Source organism: Vipera berus, assembly GCF_964194415.1.
Source record: "Vipera berus genome assembly, chromosome: 7".
NCBI lineage: Eukaryota > Metazoa > Chordata > Lepidosauria > Squamata > Viperidae > Vipera > Vipera berus.
The window spans coordinates 38,326,140-38,353,484 of NC_138209.1; the positions used below are offsets into that span (position 1 = coordinate 38,326,140).

At 37.6% G+C, this 27,345-nt stretch overlaps 1 protein-coding gene across 1 annotated transcript in view; it reads right to left on the bottom strand.

Moving 5' to 3' along the window:
• FAT4 (FAT atypical cadherin 4) overlaps positions 1 to 27,345 on the bottom strand; it is a gene marked incomplete at both ends in the record, with an annotated part of 127,270 nt that overhangs the window by 31,925 nt on the left and 68,000 nt on the right. The window contains 4 exons of the mRNA XM_081332493.1: positions 1,122 to 5,471; positions 6,625 to 6,875; positions 12,450 to 12,630; positions 27,143 to 27,317. Coding sequence (XP_081188619.1) covers positions 1,122 to 5,471; positions 6,625 to 6,875; positions 12,450 to 12,630; positions 27,143 to 27,317 — 4,957 coding nt within the window. The remainder of the gene's footprint in view (positions 1 to 1,121; positions 5,472 to 6,624; positions 6,876 to 12,449; positions 12,631 to 27,142; positions 27,318 to 27,345) is intronic.

Below are 27,345 nucleotides of genomic sequence, written 5' to 3' on the forward strand. Positions count from 1 at the left end.
TAAGATATAGATGTACATACTTCCAAAATGTACCATAAATGTTACGCACATATACAGTAGATATAATTTTCTAATATCTATGTTTTTACATATGAAGAAAATGTAGAAAGATAATTGTGCCAAAAAAGTATGATACAGTAGTCAGGTATTAACTACTATGCACGAAAATGGTTATTTAACCTCTGGAGTTAATGTCACATAGCTGTGTGGTGAACTGCTATATACTGCTGGCCAAATAATCTGATTTTTTCAGTCTATGTGCAACACAATCTCATATAATTAGATTAATTAAATGAGTCAATCAGTTATGAATAATTATGTACGGCTTCAGGCTCAGTAGGCAATGCTGCTGGAATTTACATAGAAAAATGCAACAGGTGCTTCTTATGCCAATAATGATTTAGGCAACAAATGGCAATTGTGGCATGGTTTTTAAACAGAAATGCGACTCTTGCTGTTTCACCTTTGAGATGTTGCATGAAATCATGTCAATGAATTAATAGATTTCACACAGTGGCTCAATATCCTGCTTCTTCAACAAAGTTATCAGATGGACAGAGTGGAACTTTGCCAGGTTTGAAGCTGTTTTCTGGCACATCTCAGAACTCCCAATTTCTAAGAGAAGTCTGCAAGGCCTACAGTTTAATTCTCAAATATGCAAATGATGTTATAAAACTACATCTAAATTTCATGTGGGAACACATTTGATGGAATTGTTCTTAGTATTATAATAATATATAACATGTCATCCATATGGAAAGCTAAATATAAGACAAGGGGTTAGACAACACTATCCTTCTCCATGACCTATGCATTTTCCTTTAATTTGTATATTTGTTTGCTTATTATGAAACACTCAAACAGATTTATTATCTTTTTTTTTATCTATGCAAGTGAAAGACTGGAAAAAGACTGGAAAAATAAAATTGCTATTATCAATGTTGACAGTTTTTAATGCTGATTTCTTGAGTGATAATAACATTGGGTGTATGACCCAACTACTGTATCTTCAACAGAATCAGTATTTTTAGAATAAAGAGTTACAACAAAAAATTAAACCCATGAATACCATATTTCTATTATCAATTAATAGGAACTACACATGCAGAACAATGTCTTACCTGTATAACCAGGTTTGCAAATGCAGTTGAAGTTTCCTGGGAAGTTCTGGCAGAGGGCACCATTTTTGCAAGGGCTGGACAGGCATTCATTTACATCTCTCTCACAGGCTATTCCAGTAAAACCACTGGGACAAGTGCAAGAGAATCCTCCTACCAGATTATGGCAAGTTCCGCCATTGTGGCAAGGAGATGGGAAGCATTCATTGACATCAGTTTCACACAATGTTCCATCATATCCTGGCATGCATCTGCAGGTAAAAGGCTGAAGAGGTTCATTTGCCATGATAATGACTGGGACACTGTCATAGTTTCTTGATTTAGGACTCACAGCCAGTTTCCTCAAGCAGCTGCCTCCATTTTGACAAGGGTTTGGTAAGCAAGAATCATGATCCACAGATTTTATTTGCACACCACTCTGGCGAAAGATAATTTCCTTGATACTTTCAAAGAAAGTAGTCACACTACCAGGATTCACATACTGGTAGTTGTTCCGCTTCACTGCTACCATCAAAAAAGTTTGATTGTTGTCCTCAAATATCCCATAGAGTTGTACTGTAGTTCCTAGTCCAGTTAACTGGGAGTTGGTAACCCTCAGAAAATGAAGATAATGATTAGTCAAAAATTCTTTCAAGGATGGCATGCTAAGACGAAGAAGAATGCTGTTATCAAGTGTGGCATTATTGAATCCTGAAAAGGAAACCCTAATGATATTGGTAACTGAGTTGTGCAAGCCATCATTGCTTAAAACTGTCAGATCAAATGTTCCATCTGTTGATCTTGCCAGGGAATTCAAGTCACAAGTACTTGGTGGAATATTAAAGAGGCTTGTAACTCCTGATGTAAGGGAACATTGAAAGGTGTCTAAAATATCAGGATCCTGAGGTTTTACATTGCCTAATGTTCCTCCAGGAAATAGATTTCCATAATAGTGAACAAAGATCTCTACTGTTCTAGGTTGTGATGGGTTATCATTTTTGTCAATTACCTTTATATTCACTGTTCCTGTGGAAGACATCTGAGGAATGCCTGAATCCCTTGTAATTACTGACAAATAAAAGTCACTGATTTGTTCTCTATCAATTTCTCTGGTTGTGGTTAAAACTCCAGCAGAACTGAGACTAAAATAATTGGTAGCTGTACCACTGCTAAGCAAATAATAAGAAAAGGGACCTTGATTTGGAGGAAGATCAGGGTCAGAGGACTGGAGTGTCATCACAAATGTCCCTGCCCGATTGTTTTCCATTATTTCTCCTTCAGTGGTTGAAAGAATGGGGCCATTGTCATTGATATCTTCCAAAGTTACTAATAAAGAAGCACTGCCTGTTGCTGATGGACTTCCTGAATCGATTGCTAATATAGAGAGATTGTAAACTGGCAAGACTTCTCGATCAAGCTCTGCAATCACTGTAACTTGCCCTGTCTGTGGGTTAATCGAAAAAGCACCATTGTTGTTTCCATTACCAATAAAATAGGAGAACCTGTTCCAGCTAGGGAGAGAATCAGAGTCAAAGGCACTTAGAAATGTGACATGAGTCCCAACAGGAACACCTTCACTGATTCGGACATTGTAGGACTCCAAGTTGAAGACAGGGGGATCATTGGCATCTAATATTGTGATATTCACAATCACTTCATCTATATCTGCACCACGGATACTCCCAGCATTTTTTGCAAGCACTTTCAGAGATATTCGTTCTTCCTTTTCTCTATCAAGAGGACCTGTGACATAAATCTGCCCACTACTGTCATCAATCTGAAAACCTTTTTTTCTACTACTACCAAATATTAAATAGTGGACATCTCCATCAATCCCTGAATCACGATCACTTGCAAAAATTTCTCCTACAACAGTTCCTTTAGAAGCAGCTTCAGAAATCTCAAAATAGTAAAGCTTAGATACAAATCGTGGAACATATTCATTTGTTCCTCTTAAATGTATGTTGACGTTAGCAAAGCTGCATTTGTCCTCATCAGGAACATTAAAGGCTTTTATAGTTAAATGATAGTTCTGCTTGGTCTCGTAATCTAGGAAGCCTTGAGTGGTTATAATTCCAGTGTTAGGATCGATAACAAACAAGTCACTGTCTGAAGACTGAACTGCATAGGCAATTACAGCATTATGTCCAGAATCAATATCAGTTGCATTGAGATGAATAACAGTTGTTCCACTAGGAGCATTTTCTAAAACACTGGGAAAATACTCTTCTGGGGTAAAAGTTGGAGAATTATCATTCACATCAATAACATTCACAATGATACTACAGTACCCAGTTCTTGCAATCCACCCTCCATCTACAGCACTTACAGTAATATCATGCTTTTGGCATAGCTCATAATCAAGTGACTTGGCAAGATATAATGCGCCAGTAGATGAATTAATTGCAAAGCATCCAGCCTCATTCCCAGAAGAAATATTGTACTGGATTACTCCATTCATAGCAGCATCTTTGTCCCCTGCTGACATGGTCCTGAGAATTGTTCCAACAACATGACTTTCAGGAACAGTAATACTTAAATGTCTTTCAGAAAATTCTGGTGTATGGTAATTTTCCTCTGTTACTACTACTTGTACAGGTACTTCTGATGAGAGAGGTGGATTACCTTTGTCCTTAGCTTTTATTTTTATTAGAAAGCTTTTATTCATCTCATTTATCAAGGAAGATGCTACTGAAATCCATCCGGTCTTACTATCTAAAATAAATTTATCTGTAAGGTTGCTATTTGAAATACTGTATTCAATTTCTGCATTCAGACCAAAGTCTTCAGAATCAACTGCAGTTACTTTAATAAGTTTGGTCCCAATGGCCACATTTTTAACAACAGGTGTAAAATATTGATTGAACAGAAACTTGGGTGCATTGTCATTGCTGTCCACAATATTTATTGTGACTGTAGTCTCACTAACCAGTGCGGGGCTGCCTCGATCTGAGGCGATAACTATAAAGCTGTGTCTGTTAAGATTGACATGGTTAGAAGCACTGGAATTTTGGAACTTTAAGGGCTGCTTACTGAAAATCTCCCCTGTGGATGCATTAATTCTGAAAAACTCTGACTGTGATTTTATGAAATAGAAGACTTGTCCATTAGCTCCCTCATCTGGATCTGTGGCAGATATTTGGGTCACTCGAGATCCAACTTCATTACTTTCAGGATAATCCAAGTAGTAAGATGGTTTTGTAAATCGTGGAGAATTGTCATTGATGTCTGTCACAAATATGGTCACATCTGTGCTAACAGTCCATCCAGAGTCATGTGCTGAAACTCGAATCCTGTAGCGATCTGTATCTTCTCTGTTTAGAACCCTGCTAATTGTTATATCTCCTGTATTAGGATTTATAACAAATGGTATATTTGTATTCTTTATTGAATATCTGCTGACTGAATTTATTCCAATATCTTCATCTGATGTTGTGACTCGTGTAACAGTGTAACCCAAGGGTGCATTTTCAGGCACGAGAGCACTAAATATCTGAGAAAATTTGGGTGCATTGTCATTTTCATCTAATACATTGATAAATACTTGGACAACTGCACTTTGTGTAGGGGTACCTCTATCTGAAGCTTTTACAGTTAGAGTATATTGGGCTACTCGTTCCCTATCTAAAGGTCTGACACTTCTAATTTCACCAGTTGTATGTTGAATAGTGAAGCTGTTCTCTATATTACCATTAATTATTTCATAATTCAACTGTCCATTTGGCCCACTATCCTTGTCCGCTGCAGTTATAGTAATTATTTTAAAAGGTGAAAGGTTTTCCAATATTTCAACAAAGAATGGATCTTGTTCAAATAATGGTGCGTTATCATTTATATCCATCACTGTTATTTCCAGTTTTAAATAAGAAGAAAATGGTGGGAAGCCCATATCTCTAGCCTCAACCCAGACAATGTATTTCTGTACAGCTTCATAATCTAAAGGCTGGCTGATTGATAACTGTCCTGTTAACTGATCGATCTGAAAAGTACCTCCAAGGTTGCCACTAGCAATATAGTAGGACAAAGAATCGCCTCTTGATGACACCCCAGAGACAGACGTGATGAAAGTGCCAACTGCTTGGTTTTCAGGAAACGTGAATTTGTGCTGTTTAGTATGCACTTGAGGGAAATCAGCTCTGTTTACAAATCTTACAGTCACAGTTGTGGAATCAGTCTTTGGAAGCAAGCCACAATCATTGACGTTCACAGTAAAGGTAATTTCGGATGTCCCAGAAAGTCTGTCAGCTACCATAATTGCTCCTCTTGCTGGATCAATGTGAAATTTTTCAGAATTCTTTCCCGAAAGGGTATAGTGAAGCTTAGCATTAGGGCCAGCATCAGCATCTGTCACTGTCACTGCAAATACAAAAGTACCTATAAAGAACAATTAAAAAGTTTGTATCAGTGCTATAGCAAAGAATTTCAGTAATTTATTCAGTATAGAAATGTTATGCTTTAAATAACATTGAAACATTTCTTATCCCCAACAATAAACTTGAGTGAACTTGAGTGAAAAAAAGTTATAGGCAGGAGTTGGTGAATGTTTTGTTAAAAAAAACGACAAAACCCAACAATCAGCTCAGCAAACACAATGGCACTGAATTCTGAGTAATCTTTTATGTTCAGCTGCCAGCTATAAGCAGATGCAGATATTTTGTGGTATTTCAAAAACTTTTGTACTGGCTTAACTGTCTCTTAAGTTATTTTATTTCAACCACAGATTGCTTTATGAAGAATATAACTTTTCCCCTCTTAAAAACAAACTGTAGCAATTTGAAATGCCTTTAACGTTGCTTTTAACCATTTTTTGATTAGGATTTTTCAGCACATTAAATATGAAAATTAAACTTATTCACTAAAGTGTATTTTAAAAATCAGAATTAAAAAATCAGTCTGAGAGAGGAAATGAATTTAATTTTTCACTGCAAAATTTTGCCCCAATAAATATATATTGTAGCACATTGTGACATATTTATTATAAGGGAACTCTGATCCTGTTCATGTGAAATAAGAAGTAATTATCATTACACTGAGTAAGAGCTATTTAAAATTTAGTATGCATAAAGCAGATATGTCATCTTAATTATATGTAAAAAGAGTGATAGTAAATATTAATAACAAAAACTGAAAAAATATAAGAAGAAAAGAAAATACAATTCTACTTCTTTAGTTCTCATCACTGATTTCAAAATTAAGGAATCTCTTGGGGACAACTTCATTGTCTTGGACCATGTAACTTACAACATATGATAAATTTTAAAAAGTATTTTTAATAAACTAAATTGTTTACAGTCTCTTCTTGAATTTAGTAGAACTAAGAAATTAAGTTTGCAGTGAATTTAGGACATAGAGACATTCCTTTATGTGTTCATAGATATCAACATAAATCTTTCATGCTTACCAATCTTTTAAAAATGTTAAATTATTGTATGTAAAATACTGAGGGACTGGCTTAATCACATTAACCTTTTTCCTTTTTATTTTTTAGGATTAGATATTTTGGTATCATGCTGTATTATTCTCTTACCTGTACTAGTTGGTGAAGGTATATGAGTGACGTAAGGATGATGCTGAAATTTAGGGGGATTGTCATTCACATCTGCAATTGTGACAAGAACACTTGTTGAACTGGAAAGAGCAGTTGGAAAGCCACCATCCTTGGCTACAATGATCAAAGTGTAATTCTCTTTATCTTCTCTGTCCAACAGAGCACTTGTAATGATCTGTCCAGTGGAAGGGTTGATAGTGAATTGTGAATTTCCACCACTGAGACTATAGCTGCATAAATTCAAGAAAGAAACATTTTCCATACTTACTGGATTGTGAAATATATGGCTTTATCATTCATATTTGAATAAATTGTATGATCTGCTAATCTTCTCCACTGCCTAAATAATAGAGACATTTGTACCAGACTTATCTCACCATTATTGCATAAATCCCAAGGGAATAGAGAAAAATTCTACACCTCCCTCCCTGCTGCTTTCACATACTAATCCTATGACAATATGCAGTGTTACCAGATTCTATACAGCAATGTTTAAAGTTTGTTGGATGATAATCTGGCCATAAACTAGACTTAATGAGCATCTAGTTTCCCATACTAGAGTGCTCTATAATTTTATAGATATAGTCTTCTATATACTGACCTTTATGTTCTCCTACATTTATCTAATTCTCCTTTTAGAATCTTTTAGATTCTTGTTTGTTATATATATTTTCTGTTTTAATTCATATATTTGTTTATATGTTCTATCTTTCCATTTTTTAAAAATTCTGATGTATCTCCTATGCTTTTTAACTGATTGTAGCCCACCCTTATATTCTTCTATAGTAAAGATTTGATTTAAGTCTTTGAATTAATTAATACATTATAATGCTATACAATCCACAGGTAGTCCTCAACTTATGGCCACAATGGAGCCCAACATTTATGTTGCTAAGTGAGAAATTTGTTAAGTGAGTTTTTTCCCATTTTATGGCCTTTCTTGCCCGATTTGTTAAGTGAATCACTGTAGTTGTTAAATTAGTAACACAGTTGATTAAGTGGATCTTGTTTCCCAATTGACTTTGCTTGTCAGAAGGTTGCAAAAATGGATCACATGACTCCAGGACTGATAAATGTGAGTCAGTTGCCAAGCCCCCATGTGACCATGGGGATGCTGCAATGGTCATAAGTGTGAAAAATGATCGTAAGTCACTTTTTAAATGGCATTGCAACTTTGAATGGTCACTAAATGAACTGTTGTAAGTTGAAGCCTACTTGTATACTGTATATTGCTTATACAGGTATAACAATGTATTCTTTTATTTCATAAAATAAGAAAAATTAGTCAAAATATACATACATATGTATATATAAGTATATGTACATGTACATGTATATATAGAATTCTGCACAGTTATAAATCAAAGAATCATAGAAGGTAAGGAATGATAGTGTTTTTTGAAATCTTCTAGTCTAAGTTCCCTTGTTCATTGTATAAAGCCAGTATGATAGTATCCTTGGGAGATGGCCACACACTTAAACTTTTCCAGTAAAAGTGTGTCCACTGCAATTCATAGCAATCTGTTCTACTGATGAGTAGCTCTTACAATTAGGAAAACTGAATCAAAGAAAATATTCTAAAAAAGTTATCAATAACAATTATTAAATTTACTATTAATTTTAGTTCAAAATAAGATATGAAAAGAATAAAAAATAACTAAAATAGTCTATGGAAGATACAAATGATAACAAGCATGCTTCTAAAAATATATCATGTATTATTCATACGAACTTATGAGTTTATAAGGTAGAGCTATTTACCAAAACACTATTAATCTAAAATTGTGAAGAAAAGCAAAGTTCATCTGTTTAATATACAAATATTTTAACAATGAAGGTAATGCCACTATTGTTCTATTGCATTATCCATTGAGCCTGCATCAGCAACCAAAACTGTTAGAACTTTCAGCAGTGGCTATGCTGCATATAATCTCTTATGTTTTCATGTGGCCCAGACTGTTAATCTTGTGAATTTCTTTTAACTTAACAATTGGACATGATGTCATTTTTTTAAGTTAATTGTTGTTGTTAGCTGCGAAGTCGTGTCCGACCCATCACAACCCTATGGACAACATTCCTCCAGTCCTTCCTGTCCTCTACCATCTTCTGGAGTCCATTTAAGCTCACGCCTACTGCTTCAGTGACTCCATCCAGCCACCTCATTCTCTGTCGTCCCCTTCTTCTCTTGCCCTCAATCTTTCCCAGCAATAGGGTCTTCTCCAGTGAGTCCTTCCTTCAAATTAGGTGGCCAAAGTATTTGAGTTTTAGCTTCAGGATCTGGCCTTCTAAAGAGCAGTCAGGGTTGATCTCCTCTAGCACCACAGTTCAAAGGCCTCAATTCTTTGGCGCTCAGCCTTTCTTATGGTCCAACTTTCACTGCCATACATTGCAACTGGGAAGACCATAGCCCTGACTATACGCACTTTTGTTGACAGGGTGATGTCTCTGCTTTTTAGTGTGCTGTCTAGATTTGCCATGGCTTTCCTCCCGAGGAGCAAGCATCTTTTAATTTCTTGGCTGCAGTCCCCGTCTGTGGTGATCTTGGAGCCCAAGAAAACAAAAGCTGTCACTACCTCCATTTCTTCCCCATCTATTTGCCAGGAATTGAGAGGGCCGGATGCCATGATCTTGGTTTTCTTAATGTTGAGCTTCAACCCAACTACAAAGTGAACTGTTACATAACTCAGAACTGAATTCATTTTAATCACAATCCAACACAACTATTTCCTATAAAAACTACAAGTACTCATGCATAACATTTTCTGATGCTACCAAGAAAAACTGCCTGGTTGGTAGACTGTAGAGAAGAAATATTTGATTAGGTGAATTCTCCGTAGCAATACTTCCCTCCCTAAATATTTCACAATATCATTCCTTATCTTGATCTAATCTCTTTGGCATTCTCAATGGCTAAAAAGAAGCCAGATTAGGTAGGCTTGATCCACACACAAAATATATTGTAGTGCAAAAGTTATTGTTCAAGACTGTGTTGGGTTTTTCAGATGTACAGAAATAGAAGAACCCTGTTAGATCAGACCAAATGCTAAAGGAACATGACTTCCTTGAGCACCTCACTACCACAGCAAGCAGACAAATACTCGTATCTTCTGCAGGTTGCTCAACTGTAAATAAGTTGCACACATATAGCTTGCAATTGTGAATCTGACAAATGTCTGTCTCAAGAACTAGTCCAATAAACTATAAAGCAGCTTTTCACAAGCCAATGCCCTCCAGATTTATGAAAGTGCAATTCACAAAACACTGGAATAGCTAGGAATGAATTGGAATTCAGGAAATACATTTGAAAGACACAAATTTAGGGAACGTTGAATCCGACTATGTTAATAAAAATTATTATGATTATTTTGTAATAATGGGTGTCAGAGTTGAAATATAACCTATGATATAAATGCTTGATATGAATTATTGAAAAGGGGTTCGATGGTTCAGTGATCAAAGATGCTGAACCTGTCAGTTGGAAAACTGACAGCCTGGGTTTGAGTCCAAGCACCATGCAACATGGTAAGCTCCTATTACCTGGTCTAGCTCCTGCCCATCTAGCAGTTTGAAAGCATGCAGATGTGAGTGAATAAATAGGTACCACTTCAGTGGGAAGTTAACAGCATTCCCTGTGTCTTGGCCATGTAGTCATGCTGGCCACATGACTACAGAAATGTCTTTGGATAAAGCTGGCTATCTTGATTAAGAAACAGATGAGCATTGCCCCTTAGAGTCGGAGACAACTGGACAGGGAAAACCTTTACCTTTACATTTATGAATTTTTGATGGTCATGACAAAAATAAATAAAACAGGCTTGTGCAAAAAATTATTTACTAGAAAAATACAAAAAATTAAGGTAAAACTCTATCTTCCAATATTATTTCTACATAAAGGTAAAGGTTCCCCTGCACATGTGTGCTAGTCGTTTCCAACTCTAGGGGCCGGTGCTCATCTCCGTTTCAAAGCCGAAGAGCCAGCGTTTGTCTGAGGATGTCTCTGTGGTCATGTGGCCGGCATGACTAGACGCCAAAGGCGCACGGAACGCTGTTAACTTCCCACTGTCGTGGTCCCTATTTTTCTACTTGCATTTTTATGTGCTGTCGAACTGCTAGGTTGGCAGAAGCTGGGATGAGTAACAGGCGCTCACTCTGTTGCACGGCACTTGGGATTCGACCTACCAAACTGCCGACCATCTGATTGACAAGCTCAGTGTCCTAACCCACTGAGCCACCGTGTCCCTATTTCTACATATGTAAAGCTTTTTGCAAATTAATTTCCTACAGACTAAAATGATGTGTAATTAAGCATTTCATTACAGCACATTTTAGACAAATGATAGCAATAGCAGAGGTACTACAGTTTTAGGCTTGTTGGCAAGCAAATAATAGTGTATGTATATTTTAAATTAAGCATGCTTTATTCATTTTGTATTTTAAGAATGAACTAGAGTAAGGTTTAGACTGATTACTATATTGAATTTGCTTCTGAGAAAAGACTAACATTTTTTCAAAAAATGAGGCAAGCGTCTTAAATCCCATTTGCATGTTTTTTGGGAAACAACAAGCTGATGTTCACATTAACTGAAATGGAAAAGAGCTTATGCTGGTTTTCTTGAGTGACAAAAGTTATTAGAAACAAACATGAAGCTTCTCTGCATTCTATTAAAAACACATAACTCCACTGAGTAAAATGTTAAATCTGCTACTGCCACTTAAAATCTTATGTAACCCTCCCTCATTTCCTGGTAATAATAAATTATAGAAATTTCCTAATTACCAAGGGGGAAAAAGTATAAAGCATTGGGCCATAATAGTACCCCATCAATACTGGCTATTAATAAGCTTTCTGAATGGCTTATTAATTTCCTAATGTGTTGTACACAAATTCTTTTTGTACAATCTATCTATGGAAAGAAAAATACAATTTTTTGGCCTACAACTATTGTTGTCAACAAACCCAGAAACCTTTAGTATATGCAGATTATGACCAAAAATATAGTCTATTTATAGCTTCTCATCGAGGTGTTAGCAAACTTTCTCCCAGCCATGCATGCAGGCATGCATTCCTATAGTCTCTCCCTCGCTACGTCCCTCTATTTTCATAATTTTTAATGATATTACATTGGGCATTAACAAAAGTCTTGTGAGAATAATGAAATAACTACTAAAAGCTCAGGAGATTTCAGTGAAAAATGATTCTTGTGGTCCATGTCAACAGATGATTGTCAATAGAATTTTAACATACAGGTAGTTTGCAACTTACGACAGGTCATTTAGTGGCCATTCAAAGTTACACTGGCACTGAAAAAATGTCTTATGACCATTTTTCACACTTATGACTGTTGCAGCATCTCCATGGTCACGTAATTTACATTCAGATGCTTGACAACTGGTTCATATTAATGACAGTTGCAGTGTTCTGGGGTCATGTGATCATCTTTTGCGAGCTTCTGACAAGCAGTTAATGGAGAGGCCAGATTCACTTAACAACCATGTTACTAATTTAACAACTGCAGTGATTCGCTTAACAAATGTGGCAAGAAAAGTCGTAAAATGGGACAAAACTCAATTTAACAAATTTCTCACTTAGCAACATAAATGCTGGACTCAGTTGTGGTTGTGGTTGTAAGTTAAGGACTACCTGTAGTAGCATGATATTGATTAAGTCATCACTAAATGCAGGATGATATCTTGTAAATCAAGAAAAAGATATTTTTGTAAAAAGCATGAACCTAATTTTAGTACATAAGAAATTATATTATTTCAAGCATTTGGAACTTTTCCATTGAAATAAGAATTCATACCTGATGGCAGCATTCACTGAGCCATCAGAATCTGAGGCGTTTACAAGCAAAACATCTGTCCCAGTAGGTGCATCCTCTGGAATGGTTTTAGAATACATATTAAAGGCAAACTTGGGCACATTGTCGTTGACATCATCTACTTTGACAGAAATGGTTCCTGTACCAGTAAGGCTGGGAATTCCTGGAGAAACAAAAAAGGATTTGAAATGTTGGAAATTATGTAGGGCACAATGTTAATTTGTATTTATTATGTCACATTTAACATTTCACAATTTACCATGTTAGAAAGCTAAAATCATTCAAAAAAATAAGATCCCTTTCTGACAGCAAAAGGACACAGGAAAAGTTTTGGATACCTTACTATGAAGTGAAATGTTTGCCACCTGAAATTTAAAATGATGGATCATTTAGTAGTATCAGTAGAACTCCAAATTAATGGGTGGCTGAGACTGTTCACATCATAATGTTGCATGCACAGTTTGTACAATTTGGCTAGTGAAAACCAAGCTAGAATTTGATGACTCCACAGTGGAGAAAGGCAGAGAAAAGAAAGTTAAACTCAGATATTGCAGAAATGTCTTAGTAAAGTCATTTCTCTATTCTTAGTCATCAGGAACAGATTAGAAAATTTAGTATGTGGCTTGATGGAAGCAAGAATATAGGAGGTAAAACTCTGTTTTTCCCTTCCAAAATCTTTGCTGAATTTGTCCTCTCTGGCAACACTATTTGTGCGTGTATCTGTATACCCATACACATCTATAGATACAGTATATAGGCAGTGTGTTTTTAGCTGTGCTATAAAGCAAAACATAAAACAAAACACAACATTCCAAAGGAATGACCTGCTGCCCAAACATTAACATTCAAAATATACTGGACATGTTTGTTTTCAAGTTTTGTCCTAAGCTGCATTTTTTATGCCTCTCTTTACTCTTGAACATATATAGTCAATCATGATTTCGTGAACTATTTGCATAAGTAAGCACATATTTCATTCCACACTTCTGAAGCTGAGTAAGTTTTGCAGATTGTTGTTAAGTGATATTTGCTAAAACTGTTTTAGATAATGGCTAACATGCAATAAAATTCAAGGAAAGTTCTTAAATAATAGATTTTTAACATCCAGGCAGCATTTCTTTTGTTTTCATTAAATAATTTAGAATTGTTAATAGGAACGACAAATATATATAGCAAGTCTAGTTCTATACATAAGAAGGGCCCAGAAAAATTGCCTTATAGTGGAGCCCTTCCTTGATATAATTTGTCTATTTGGAAGAATTATTAATAAAATTATCCAGGAGGCATTTCCTTCCTGAAAACTAGCTATCACTTTAATCAAATATACTGTTATAACTTTCTTTTGTAACATCATGGTAAATGGTCCACAACATTTTCATAAGTGTGTTAGTCCACAACTGGTCTATGGTCACTAGAGAGTTTCTGGATTCTAAACACAACATAAATAGCACCAATTCTAGATAGACTTCAGTTCTAGTTAGGCAGGAATGTCATTTGGACTTCTAGCAACAGATGCCAGGTTCTGTTTTCTTAGTTTTAATGTGTTTTGTGTGAGAAACTATGGTCTGCCAGAGTTCTCAGAAAAGTCCTAGTCATCATAATAGTAATGATCTTCTGGAATTTTGGTTCAGCATTATTAGGAAGCCATAAGCAGAGACATCCGCAGAATCCAACAGTTGCATCATTTGCCTTTGACCCTGGAGCTGGCCATAAATGCCACAAAGGCAGTCTTGCCAAGCCCGTGACAGTAGAACATGATCACTGAAGCAAAGTTCACACAGCATTTCAACAATCATACTAATATCAGGAAATAGATGACTGGGATATACAATTTTACAAAAGGAGTAAGCTCCTTTCCTTATCGATGAGTAAATTCATTAAGGTAAGATTCTCTGTTGGTTCCTTGAACCCCTTTTTCAAGAATGTGAAACTAGTGCCCAAATAAGCCTGGAATGGTAACATCAACCTGTTCTTTAAGAGTAATGTTTTGAAAAACTCCCAACTCTGAAGTGATGATGACATCAAAATATTAGTTATATAATACATAAGCACAGTATCTGACTGGAGTCAGAGCAGCAGCCGGCAAGTAGGCTCTTTACTTTTAACTAAGATTAAATCAACCTATTTTATTTACTATCTGATTTTAAGGCTACTGTTTTACCTTATCCTAGTCTTTTAATCTCCTAATTTTTAAACCTTTTACACTTTTGAAATTTTATGTAGTGTGGCCACTAATCCACGCTCAGTTATATTTCAGTTACGGTTTAGCTACAGTTTAGCTGTATTTTTAACAACCCGAGCTGGGCCTCAGCTATGGGAATGCCTTGCTGCTGCTTCTTTGTTGTTGTTACATAGGTTTTACTGATTAGTCAGGAAGCCTAGTACTGTCTAGCTTGGACGTGACCTTTTTATCTGAGCTATTTATTTATTTACTTTATTTTTACTATTTTTCTACTATTTTTATTATTTTATCCTTTTTACTTACTCCCTGCTCCCTGCTTTGCCGGGAGGGTAGGATCCTTGCCTTACTTGCGAGGAGCTCTGCCATTGTTTGCATCAGGACTTGCTCCCTCTCGACTCCTGACTCCTCTTCCTCTGGATCCAGGACTCGTCTCAGTGACTAGACTCTTTGCTATATTACACAGTTCCTCCTCTATTGTGCTACTTAACATAATGAAGTGAAAGAAAAGGAGCAGATCCCTCACTGACCTGGTTCCTCAACCCCCTGAAGCAATCCAAGATTGAAGATTTTGTTTTAACTCGGCCTCTCTGTTTGAAAACTCCAGCTCCCTTTTATCTGGCTGCTGCCGGTCGTCGCGACCCTCCGATGGCTGAGGGTGTCACCCCTTGAGCTGAGAACAAAGGCTCCCCAAAAACTACGGTCCTCAACCAATCCTTAAATGAGCCCACCCTTACAGACCTTCTGGCCCAGCAATGTTTCCTGGTTGCAGATACAACAGCGAGCATACAGCTCCAGCTTGATAAAATAATAAGTACCCTAGACTATCTAGTTTCCTGGGTTGCCAGTGGTAGCCCTGGGCTGGCCGCTTGGCAGCCTGATGCGGTATAAGGGTCCTCTCTGTCAAGCTTCAGCAAAAGCTCTGCTCAATGTAACCCTACCAATAGTTTGATCTCTACACCTCTAGACACAAACAGTCACCTGGTTTTACAGCCAAAACTGGTGGCCCTTAATATCAATCCCATTAACGACTATTTGCCTCGTTGGGGCTCAATACAGCTGGCAAGGGGTCATATACTACAGCTATTGGGGTTGAAAGTGGATGATTTGAAGGAGGTTGAATCTTTACCCTCCCCTATATATTGCACCAGAGTGCTACTTAGTTTTGACAACCCTAACACCCCAAAACTATTCTTCAGGAGAAGATCTCTGCTAACATCCTTCAGCATTTTGCCAAGAAGAGTCTTCAAAGATATGTTGACTAAGCCTCTTCTAAGCAATCGACAACCTGTGAGTGCCAGGATATTTATTGCCCCCAAAAGATCTTCAGCAGCACATGCTAATGTGCCAATCTTGAATGTCATCCCTGATATCTACTAAATATACACCTATTCCTGTAAAATCTCCTGATGGCGTCCTCTCAAATGGTATCCTGACTGATCCTCCTACAGCCGGTGAAACCAACCCCCCTCAGCGAGCAACATCTTATCAGGAAGCTTGCCTTGACTTAATCAGCTGGGAAGAAATGGCCCCAAAGGAAGCGACACCAGCTCAGGGCATCCAAGGCTTCTTAGTGAATAAGCCCAGAATAAGACCAGTGCCTCTGGGATTCCATCTATCCATGAGGCTGACTCGTCTCAAGATAATTTCTGGAACCTGGAGGAGACTCTTTGACTCCTTTCGTGCGCTCCCACAACCAGAAAGGGCCCAAATTATAAAGCGTCTGGCTGCAGTTAAATCCAAGCTCCGGAGTCTCTCACTACCTGATAAGGATCTCCTTGGACTTCAGGGAGTCCATACCGATTCACCAGTGGAAGCTCCCTTGGCCCTTTGTCCAGAATGTCTAATTCGCGAATCTGAAGATCTTGGGCTTCCTCAGACTCCGTCTGCTGATGCCACTGAATGCTTGCCAGCTAAGCTACCAACTAATGCTACAAGTACGAACTGGAGCACGTTTAGAGCTCTACAGCCCCATGAACAAGGCTTGCCTCCCTTTCCCCCTCCCCTGCCTTTGCCTCCTAGGAGGGTGACACTGCCTTTTAACAACGGGTGTATCTTTTCGGACCTGAAGGGCTCCCTGGAAAAAAATAATTATACAGAATGACTATCAAACTGGGCAAAAAACCCCTGCACTCTCAAATGCCTTTCGTGGAACATAGCAGGTTGGGGGAGAAGGTGCGGCACCACAGAATTTACCAACTATATCCAGTCATTCGATATGGTCTTGCTTCAGGAGACCTGGGCATGTGATAAGATATCCCTTACAGGGTTTATGGCCACTTCCTTGGCCGCTACCAAACAATCTATGACGGGAAGACCCAAGGGTGGTTTAGCTTGCTTGGTCTCTACCTCTTTAAAAGTGTAGACAGTGGAGCTGCCCTCCTGTGGCTCCTTAGCCATGGCGCTCCTAATTAAGAGAGGTTGGAGCAAATTGTTAGTGTTTAACGTCTACCTTCCCCCGACAGTGAGGCAAGCCGATACTAAGGCTCAATGGGGTGAACTGGAGAATGATATTACTTGTATCGAAACTAAATTCCCAGCACTGTACACCCTTATAGGGGGCAACTTTAATGCCCGATTGGGAGCCCAAGTCCCCCCATCGATTGAGGCACTCTACTCCCAAGAAATCCTCCAGGCAATAGGTCACCAGATTTCAGCTAGGCACTCTAAGGATGAGCTAACAAACTTTGCTGGCATTCAGTTAGCTCTTTTAGCATCCCAACACAATAAGATAATCCTTAATGGGAGTACCCCAGGTGATATAGCCAGTGAGTTTACTTTTAGTTCCTCATGTGGGAGTAGTGTTATTGATTTTGTGCTGGTTTCCCAGTTACTAAGAAAGGCAGTCCATGCTTTCTATGTTGACTGCCTCACAGAGAGTGACCACTATCCCCTGGTTACAATTATTGGGCTTTCCTTAAATATACAGTACATCTGTCTAAAGGACCCCAAATGCTGGATCCCTATGTGGCCTCGTATACAAGGAGGATCAAATGGTCTTCTAATACTGAAAGAAAGTTCCACTCCTTTTTATCATCTCTGTAATGTCTCAGCCTATATAATCAGGTCCTAACAAGTAGCGGCTCAGAGACAATAATAATGTCTCAGCCTATATAATCAGGTCCTAACAAGTAGCGGCTCAGAGACAACAACAACAACAACAACAACAACAACAACAACAACAACAACAATAATAAGTTGGAAGGGACCTTGGAGTTGGATCTAGTCCAACCTCCTGCTCAGGCAGGAAACCCTATACCATTTCAGGCAAATAGCTGTCCAGTCTCTTCTTAAAAACCTCCAGTGTTGGAGCATTCACCACTTCTGGAGGCAGGTTGTTCCACTGGTTAATTGTTCTAACTGTCAGGAAGTTTCTCCTTAGTTCTAAGTTGCTTCTCTCCTTGACTAGTTTCCATCCATTGCTTCTTGTCCTGCTTTCAGGTGCTTTGGAGAATAGCTTGACTCCCTCTTCTTTGTGGCAGCCCCTGAGATATTGGAACACTGCTATTTTGACCTTTGAATCACTAATTAATAGTGTACAAAGGGAGCTAGGAGCTGACCGTAGGCCAAGGGGTCCATATCACTTAAGACGCAATCCCTGGTTTGACAAAGAATGTTGCTTAGGAACCAGATTAACTGGGTTTACTTGCTCTATCGTAATTGAAGAGATAAATGCCCACCAGAGCATTATACTCCTCGCCTGAAGCAGGAGTATAAAGGGCTAATTGTTAAGAAAAAGAGGGCTAAAGAGAGAGAAAAGTGGGATCTACTTCTCTTCTCCATCCAGCAGAAGAACACCCGACTATTTTGGCAAATTGTTGCCAGCTCTTTGCCTGGTCACCAAGAACTCCCTCTCTGCTGTATCTCCAACAGAGACTGGGAAAATCATTTCTTGTCAATCTTCCAGGCTTCAACAATTTTGACCGAGCTCGGACCACAGCTGCCTCCTGCAATTCCTAACTGGCAACCGGTGACTCATGCTGAGATTACTGAGCTTATCTGTGAACTCAAGTCAGGCAAAGCCCCTGGCCCTGATGCCATACCCCCCGATTTGTTAAAATCTAATCCCAAGTGGTGGATTCCTCTCCTAGCAACACTTTTCACCCATATTAATTCTTCTGGCAGGATCCCTACCTCCTGGAGCCTAGCAATTATTGTTCCAGTTTTTAAACGAGGAAATAGGAACAACCCAGCCGACTATTGCCCTATAAGCCTCCTTTCCATCATTGGAAAATTGTATGCTAAATATCTCCAACGCAGACTCCTCATCTGGGTCAAGGAGTTCAACACTATTGGTGCAGAACAGATCGGGTTTAAAGCGGGCTGTGCCACATTGGACCACTTCTTTGCCCTAGCGCACCTGGTTGACAAATACACTATCACAACAGGTGGAAAACTCTTTACTGCTTTCATCGATTTAAAGGCAGCATTTGACTCAGTCCCTAGGGAACTGTTGTGGTCAAAATTGCTCAAAAGTTCCATTGACAGACGTCTCTTGTTCCTAATTAGATCCTTGTATAATCAGACCTCCAGCCAGGTCAGGTGCAGCTTGCAGGGAGAACTTTCAAATCATATCCCGATTAAGAGCGGAGTTAGGCAGGGTTGTGTCCTGGCCCCTCTTTTGCTTAATTTATTCTTATCTAACTTGGCCTCTTACATTGGACGTATTGAGTCCCATGCCCCAAAGCTGTCAAATATGAAGATTCCGCTTCTCCTTTATGCTGACAATGCGGTCCTTCTATCACTATCAAGGCTCGGTCTGAAAAGATTACTTTCTGCATTTGGGTCCTACTGTGCCGAGAACCATTTGTCCATTAATTACAACAAATCCAAAGTATTGGTGTTCTCTAGAGCCCGGAAATTATACAACTGGGCTATCAATGGTAATGCTGTTAGGCAGGTCTTCCACTTTAAGTATTTAGGTATTCAATTTCAGAACACTGGCGCTTGGACTAGACATCGAACCCAGGTGCTGAATTCGGCCTTCTGTAGCCATCAGCAGATCCTAAGATTTTTCTTTACCCAAGGAGGCCAGTTTATCCCTTCTGCTCTGCGTATATACAAAGCCAAAACCTTGGCCCAAACTCTTTACGGAATTCCCATATGGATATGGGGCTTCAAGGATTGTATTGAAAGAACCCAGGCTGTTTTTCTTAGGAAACTTCTGGGTCTCCCTCCCTGTGTTGGCTTTGCTCCGATGTACCTGGAACTGGGCATTCAATCAGTCGAATGCATGGTATGGATCAACACCTTTAAATGGTGGTTTCGGGTGCTCTTTCGGCAGTCCCTGGTAGCTACCTCTCCCTGGTGTTTGCTCACCCTCATACCTCTCATTGGGAGAGGCAGCTGACGAAGAAACTCCACTTGCTAGGTTTTACGGGGGATGTCTTGGGAGATTATGGCCTCAAGGACACCCAGTCTAGGGTAGTCCAACGGCTTGTGGACACAGATTTGCAATATCTAAGAGCCAGAGCTAACAAAACCTGCTCCCCTCTGATCTTCAGCCAATCTAATAATTATGGACTGAGGATGGCTTCATACTTCTACACTCTAACCATCCCCAAATATAGCCCATTTCAATGTCTTGAACTCAGCACTACTCGATGGGCGATTTAAGAGGCTCCCAATTAGCGAGGGTCTATGCCCCTGTGATAGGGCTGAGGTTAAAACTGTGGAGCATGTCTTTTTATACTATGTATAACGCAAGCAGAACTAAATTACTGTCTTTCCTTGAAATAGACCCTTCTGGTCCCAATGCTAGTAATTTGGTCTTATATTGTCTAGGGGATGGCTCCTCATACATCACTTCTCAGGTTTCTAAATTTCTTTTAAGAACTGTAACTATTAGAGGAGAACGTTGCAATTCCCTTCAACCAAGGCTTCTGGTGTCCAATTGTCTATGATTTTACTTTCCCCATGTTTTTATTTTGTTGCACTTGTACTTTGGTCTGTAACTGCAAATAAAATATATTATTATTATTATTATTATTAGACTGGAGTCATATGGTTTTATTTTGAATGTCATATTTCCTTCAAAATTTCATGTCAGGTAATATAGGCTTTAAATTCATACTGCAATACATGCCTTAAAATACAATGAAACAGATACCCTGATAGTTTCAGTTTAGTACCTCAATGACTCCTGGGAACCTCATATTTTTCCTTATTTTTGCTAGTAAATTGTATTTAGTTAGGGCATGTGTGTATGTATACATATACATATACATATACATATGCATATGCATATGCATATGTATATGTATATGTATATGTATACACACACACACACGTACATACATACATACAGAAAGCAATACTGGAAAACACAATTTAACAGTCTAATTAATTTAAATGGATTTTAATATCTTTTGGATTGCTCCAAATTTTGGATAATGGGACTACTTCAACAGAAAGCTATGAAAAGAATATCATGTTACTGTACACTTTATATAAAAAGAACTCTTAGAATCTGACATAGTTTAAAGATTATGGGTATTCAAATAATATTACTCATTGTAAGACATACAAAATAGAAAGCCCTGTATGATGCAAGGGAAAGCACATAGTATAAATATGCAAACATTTTAATTTTAACAGAACTCTTTAAAAGGAATAGTTACTTGAAGACCACAGCATGGAATGCACAAGGGGGAAAATTAGAACAAGTTTTTTTAGAAATGTGTAATTTGCCAAACCACTTAATGGAACCAAGTAAGCTGTAACAAATCAAGATTGTGAAGCAGTATGGTTTGGGTTTATTTTAAGCCTACAAAAGTATACCAGGAAAGCATGCTGACTATAAATGTAACTCTTCCTTATACATAGAAGGACAAAAGAAGAACAATATGGTTTTGTGTGAAAGGCATTGTAAGTAGAAAGACCAAACAATAAGCGTAAAAAGTTACAAGGGTAACCCTAGAAACCATATGTTCTGGTTAGCAACGTAGTTTTTTAAAAAAATAACAGCCAAAAATCAAGGAAAAGTTCAGCTTAAGCATTTTGTCTGAAACTATATTTCAGGTAAAATTCAGTCATAAATGGTGATAGGATAAGAGAAAGAACCTATATTTTATTTCTGACCCTAGATGGGTTGGCACTTTCTCATTCAAGAAAGAACCTGGGGTATAGAACTTGGGGGGTGGGGATGGTGGCTCTTCCTAGAATCCTAGCTATATTTGATGAGCAGGTGGCAGCTGTACCCAGGAAGGCTTTTTCAGTCTTATCTGATATGACACTTCTGCCTTTCCTAGCTCAGGGATTCCTTCTTACAGTCATTCATGTCTTTGTCACCTCACACTTGACTCTCTGCCCTTGAAGACCACCCAGAAGTCTTCATTGGTCCAGAATACAATAGCTCAAGCAGGGATAGGCATACCTTGGTATACCCATGTAACACCCGTGCATTCTAATGTACACTGGTTTTCAGTTTGCTTTTAGGCATGATTTAAGGTGCTGGTCATTATCTATAAAGTCCTACAAGACATAGGGCCTGGTTACTTGAAGGAACACCTAATTCACATAGCATCTGCCTGATTTATTTGACCTGGCAAATTCGATGCACCCAAGATTCCTTCGATTAAGCAAAATTAAATCATTGGGACACTGTACGTGCACTTTCTCTGTATCAGAGCCTGTCCTCTGGAATGAATTCACCCCCACTAAGATCTGAAGGCCCCCAACCTGCTGGTGTTTCAAAGCTCCTTGAAGATTTGATTCAGCCCTTTTGTGAGGATGAATGAAGCCACTTTTTTGAATAATTTGTTTTCATTTCTTCCCATCTAGTTTTGTCATCCTGCCCTTCTTTTTGTCTTTTTTATTTGTTGTTAATGTTTTAAACAAATTATAAACTGTTCAGAACCACTGGGAGTTGGGCAGCGACAGGTTAATTAAATAAAAAACAAATGTCAACATTTTATGTCAAGATAAAAGTTGATGCTTTCTTAACAACCATTATATATTCACATTTTAAATTTCAGCATATAGATTATGATAAGCTTCTCTTTTTTTATTCCCCACTCCACGCCAACAGAACAGTACTACTCTAAACAGTGTCATATGTATCGGAACTCATTAATTTTTTAAATGCAATTGGGAATTTAATTCTAATTGCTGTAACAGTACTTCAAAAAACTTGTGCCAGATGTTTTTTTTATAAAACACATTTCTACTTTGTAGCTTACATAAACTAGGTAAAAGAGTATGGGTGGTGTTTGAATTATAAAAAAATGGGCATATACCAAGCTTTTGGCCTTGCTAATTTCAGTTTCTAGACTTCAGATTAAAGTCTTATGTCAATGATGAGGAATCTGTGGATATCCAAATTAACAACAATGCCCAACATCCCTGCCTCATCTGCAATTCAGTAACATTTGGAAACTTGCCCATTTCCCATTCCTGGCTTATATGAATCATAGCCACTAACAGCCAGGGGGAAAAGTCATCTCATGCTGATTTCAGCCACATAAATTTTAGAGGCAGACCTAAGAAACCACTCACATCTGAGATTCAGCTTATTATGACATTAATGTTTAGTGAAAAATAACTGCAGATTAAGCTCTCCATTCTCTGGAGCAATTCATGTTAACTTTTTCAAACTTGAAATGAGTTGAAATCACAAAGAAAATGTACAGATACATATGTACACACCATAAAGGCATGTGCACATGGCCATGCATTTATATATACAGAGCAAAAAATATGATTAAGACCAGTATAAGGACAAGAACTCTGTAGTTTGTTTTTTTAAAAAAATTGCAATTCTCTTTATTGAAAAAAATGGATTATCCCACAGTTCCATTCACTTAAAAATTCCTGCATGTTTGCTTTCTAAGTTTTCCACAGCAGTCTCTGAGAGTAAAGAAGTAAGCAATAATTCCCTGAAGACAGTTTTGAAAAACAATATTGAACTACTTAAAAGAGATCTTTATCTCAGTCTTACCTTGCTTATGGCTTCATGAAGCAAGATGATGGCAAAAGTTGAAAATGCTTATATAATTGTTAGGTTAAAATCAATTTGCCAATTGCATAACATGATTGGCTACATAACCTTCCTAATTAGGGAGCCAAATTCAAGAGCAACAGTTTGAGAACTTACAAAACTCTTTGCATTAATGCAAATTGTGGATTTACAGATTTGCAGAATTGTTAAAAGCACAATACAGAGTTTTTGTAACTGCCCCCTACACAGATACATACACAAAAAAACCTGAACTCATATTAATTACAGATCATTTTATCTGTGATCCATTTGAGCATTTTTAAGTAGAAAAGCAGGACAAAAGCACTTAAAGGAAATAAAATTAACATGCCTTAAGGCCTTTTCATTTCATTTTCTATTTATCTGCCTATCTGCCTTATTTGATTTCATGTTTGTCGTCACAGCAAACAGAAAACAATACACAGGAAGAATTAGTTATCAAATGACATGTTGAGGTGAATGTTAATATTCACATATGTCAACTCTACTATATCAGTCACAGATGTTAATAGAAAAAGAAAATAAGCAGGCAACAAAAGAGTCCAAAATATATAAAACAGGTTCTATATAAGAAAAACTAACTGCTGTGTTGAAAATAACCAAATGACATTTTTTACAGGTAATAAAACTCTGTGAGGTAATATCCAGGGCTTGATTTATGCTCAGTGATTGTATAAATGAGTGTAATTTTGACAAGCTGTTTTTTTAAAAAAGTTTGGATCTGCACAGCTTTGCTTGCATAGGTGATACTGAGAAAAATATATTTTTTAAAAAAGAAGTTACATTTAATTGTTAAAAGGTAAATATTTTCTACGATACTGAGTTACTATCTCATAGACTTTTCATGAATAAACTCCCAGGTTCAGTTACTGGCATGTCCTCTAACCAATCCGAAAAAGGAAATAAACTATTGGATAATAGACATAGAAAAATAAAGTTGAGAATAAGATAAGGAAAGGAAGTCCATAAATCCTTTAATTTGTTATTTTTTGTTGTTCTCTTATTGTCAATTAGTTTATTCCAATGATAGTTTCCATACATTTGTATTATACAAAGATGACATAAACAAGCATATTATATTTATAAAATATAATTTTATATTTCAATCTCTTTCACAGTTAAAACAAATGAAAGAAGTTGCTATCTATCTACCGTTTCAAAGGAAAACATTACATTTTTCTTCTTATCCTACAGAGAACTATAAAAAAATTTAGCTAGCTTTATCTCTGGTCTGAACCAGATTAAAAAACATGGCTAGTTATAGATTTTAGCAACATTGGAAGGGTCTTATAAATGGGGTAATAAGAAGAGTATATATTGTAAAATTCAATGGAGAACATTTTCATTTATTGTATGATTATTCCAAACAATATAAGCCAGTGTATTGTCTACTTTCTGGGTTTTGCTATTAACTAATGAAATCTCTGGAATACAAGGAAATTGCAATAATTCCCTAAAGACACTTCTCCAAAACAAAGCTTAAAGTTTAAAAGAGTTCTGAAGTTCAACAGCATCTTGCTAAATACACATGAGATAAAAGGATAAAAATAAAAGTGAATCAACTTCTCATTGTAAATATAAAATTGGTCTCAATCAACTTATATAGCAGACATGGATCCATAACTCTCCTTTTTCTGGCTTCTATTAGCTCCTACTTATCCAGTCAAATTTCAGTTTCTTGTCATTTTAAAATTCTTATCCTTTCTCTTTCACCTCAAAATCCCTTCCTGGCATTTTAGCTAAAATCAACTTTGGTGTAAAGCTTCCAATAGGCTTTACAAAAATAGAAATAAATACTATTGCTTATTTCACAAACAATTGAAAGAGCCCTCTTTAAAACTAATTAGTAGAAAATTTAAAAAAATTATTCAGTTCATTTTTTTTAGGAAAACAAGAATCACCAGCCAATGATTAATGCATAACTTTCATACTGTAATGTATTGGCCACAACTGTTTAAATCACTTGCCTAATGTCTGATTGATGTATTGCTTAATGGTTGCTGTTACTGAAAGCCAGACTGGCTGTCTCCAAGCTGATAATTAGGTATGGGTGGGATACTGTTACTTTAAACCGATTGGTTGCTGCCTAGAGACTAACTGTATCAATAGCTGTGCAGCAACCATTAGGGCTGCTTCTGTTCTGAGTTAATAAACTTGTTGCTGTTTCAATGCTCCTGTCTCATTCAATGCCTAAAGCAGGGCTTTTCAACCAGTGGTACGGGTACCACCTATGGTACATTGGCACCTGGCGGTACCATCCTAGAAAAGTGGTAGTGGGGGAGGGGAATGAGCTGAACTGGTGGCAGTACCGCACAAGCTTGAGCGAGAGATGGCTGGAGCTGCAGGCCTGTCAGGGCTCAGTGGAAGCACCAGGATCAAAGCCAGGCTCCAGCTGGAGCTCAGCACTGATCCTGGTGCTTCTGAGCCCAGAAGAAGCGCCAATCAGCTGGAATGTTGTAGCATCTCCAGGGTCTTGTGATTTACATTCAGATGCTTGGCAACTGATTCATATTTATGATGGTCACAGTGTCCCAGGGTCATGTGAAGTGACCAAAACCTGCTGCAACCACCCAGCAGAGGGGGGGGGAAATAAAAACCAAACACCCCCCACCCCACCCCTGCTGCCAATCCTCAACAGAAATGCTCACAACAATGCAAACCTCTGACAGGAGGAAAAGCGCCGCTGGGTGGGCAGGCAGGTGACTTGCTCGGCTGTGGCTTGGGGGGCACTTTTTTCAGTGCCATTGTAACTTCGAACAGTCACTAAGCGAACTGTCAAGGACTACCTGTACTTCATCATTTTTTTCCTTTTTTTGGCCATCAAGTTTTTGACACCTTGCTAGGTACTCGGATGTTGCCATATCCTAAAAGTGGTACAATGGGTGAAAAGGTTGAAAAGCCCTGTGCTAGGCGACTGGTGGTACTCGGATGTTGCCGTATCCTAAAAGTGGTACAATGGGTGAAAAAGTTGAAAAGCCCTGTGCTAGGCGACTGGTGGTACTCGGATGTTGCCATATCCTAAAAGTGGTACAATGGGTGAAAAAGTTGAAAAGCCCTGGCCTAAAGAACTGAAGATATAACACATACCACAACATGAATGGAGCTCTGTGAAACAACCAATTTGTAAGAAGAGTTTTCTGCAGTTTACACCAGTAAAACTTTCTGTGAATCTTACCAACATAACAAAAAGCTACCAAATGTACATGCTTGCATGAAGTATTACATATGTCATTGTTGCATATATTATACAGAACATCATCTGTACTGATGCACAGAAGTATGGAACAATATTTACAGTGTTAATATGACTATAACACTATATATTTAATTATTTTTGACAAAGTTTGGCCCATATTGCATTTATTCTTGAGTAAAGAAATTAAGCTTTGAAAATAAAACAAAATAAATTATGTATACACTCTTATATATGCTGCAATGTAGACAAAAAATCAAGAGAATAATTCTTTGCCCACTGAACTTTTCCATGCCATTAAAATGTTAAAACCTTATGTTGCTTACCTGAATCAATAGCTGTGATCAACATGATATATTCTTTCTTTTTTTCCCTGTCTAAGCTCTGTACAAGGTGGAGCTCTCCATTTGCTGAGAGAGTAAAAGCACCATCTTCATTTCCATAAATTAGAAAATAGGTTAATTTGCTATTTAGTCCTTGATCATCATCTCTTGCCACAACCTATAGGAGCAATGAATCATGTTACTTT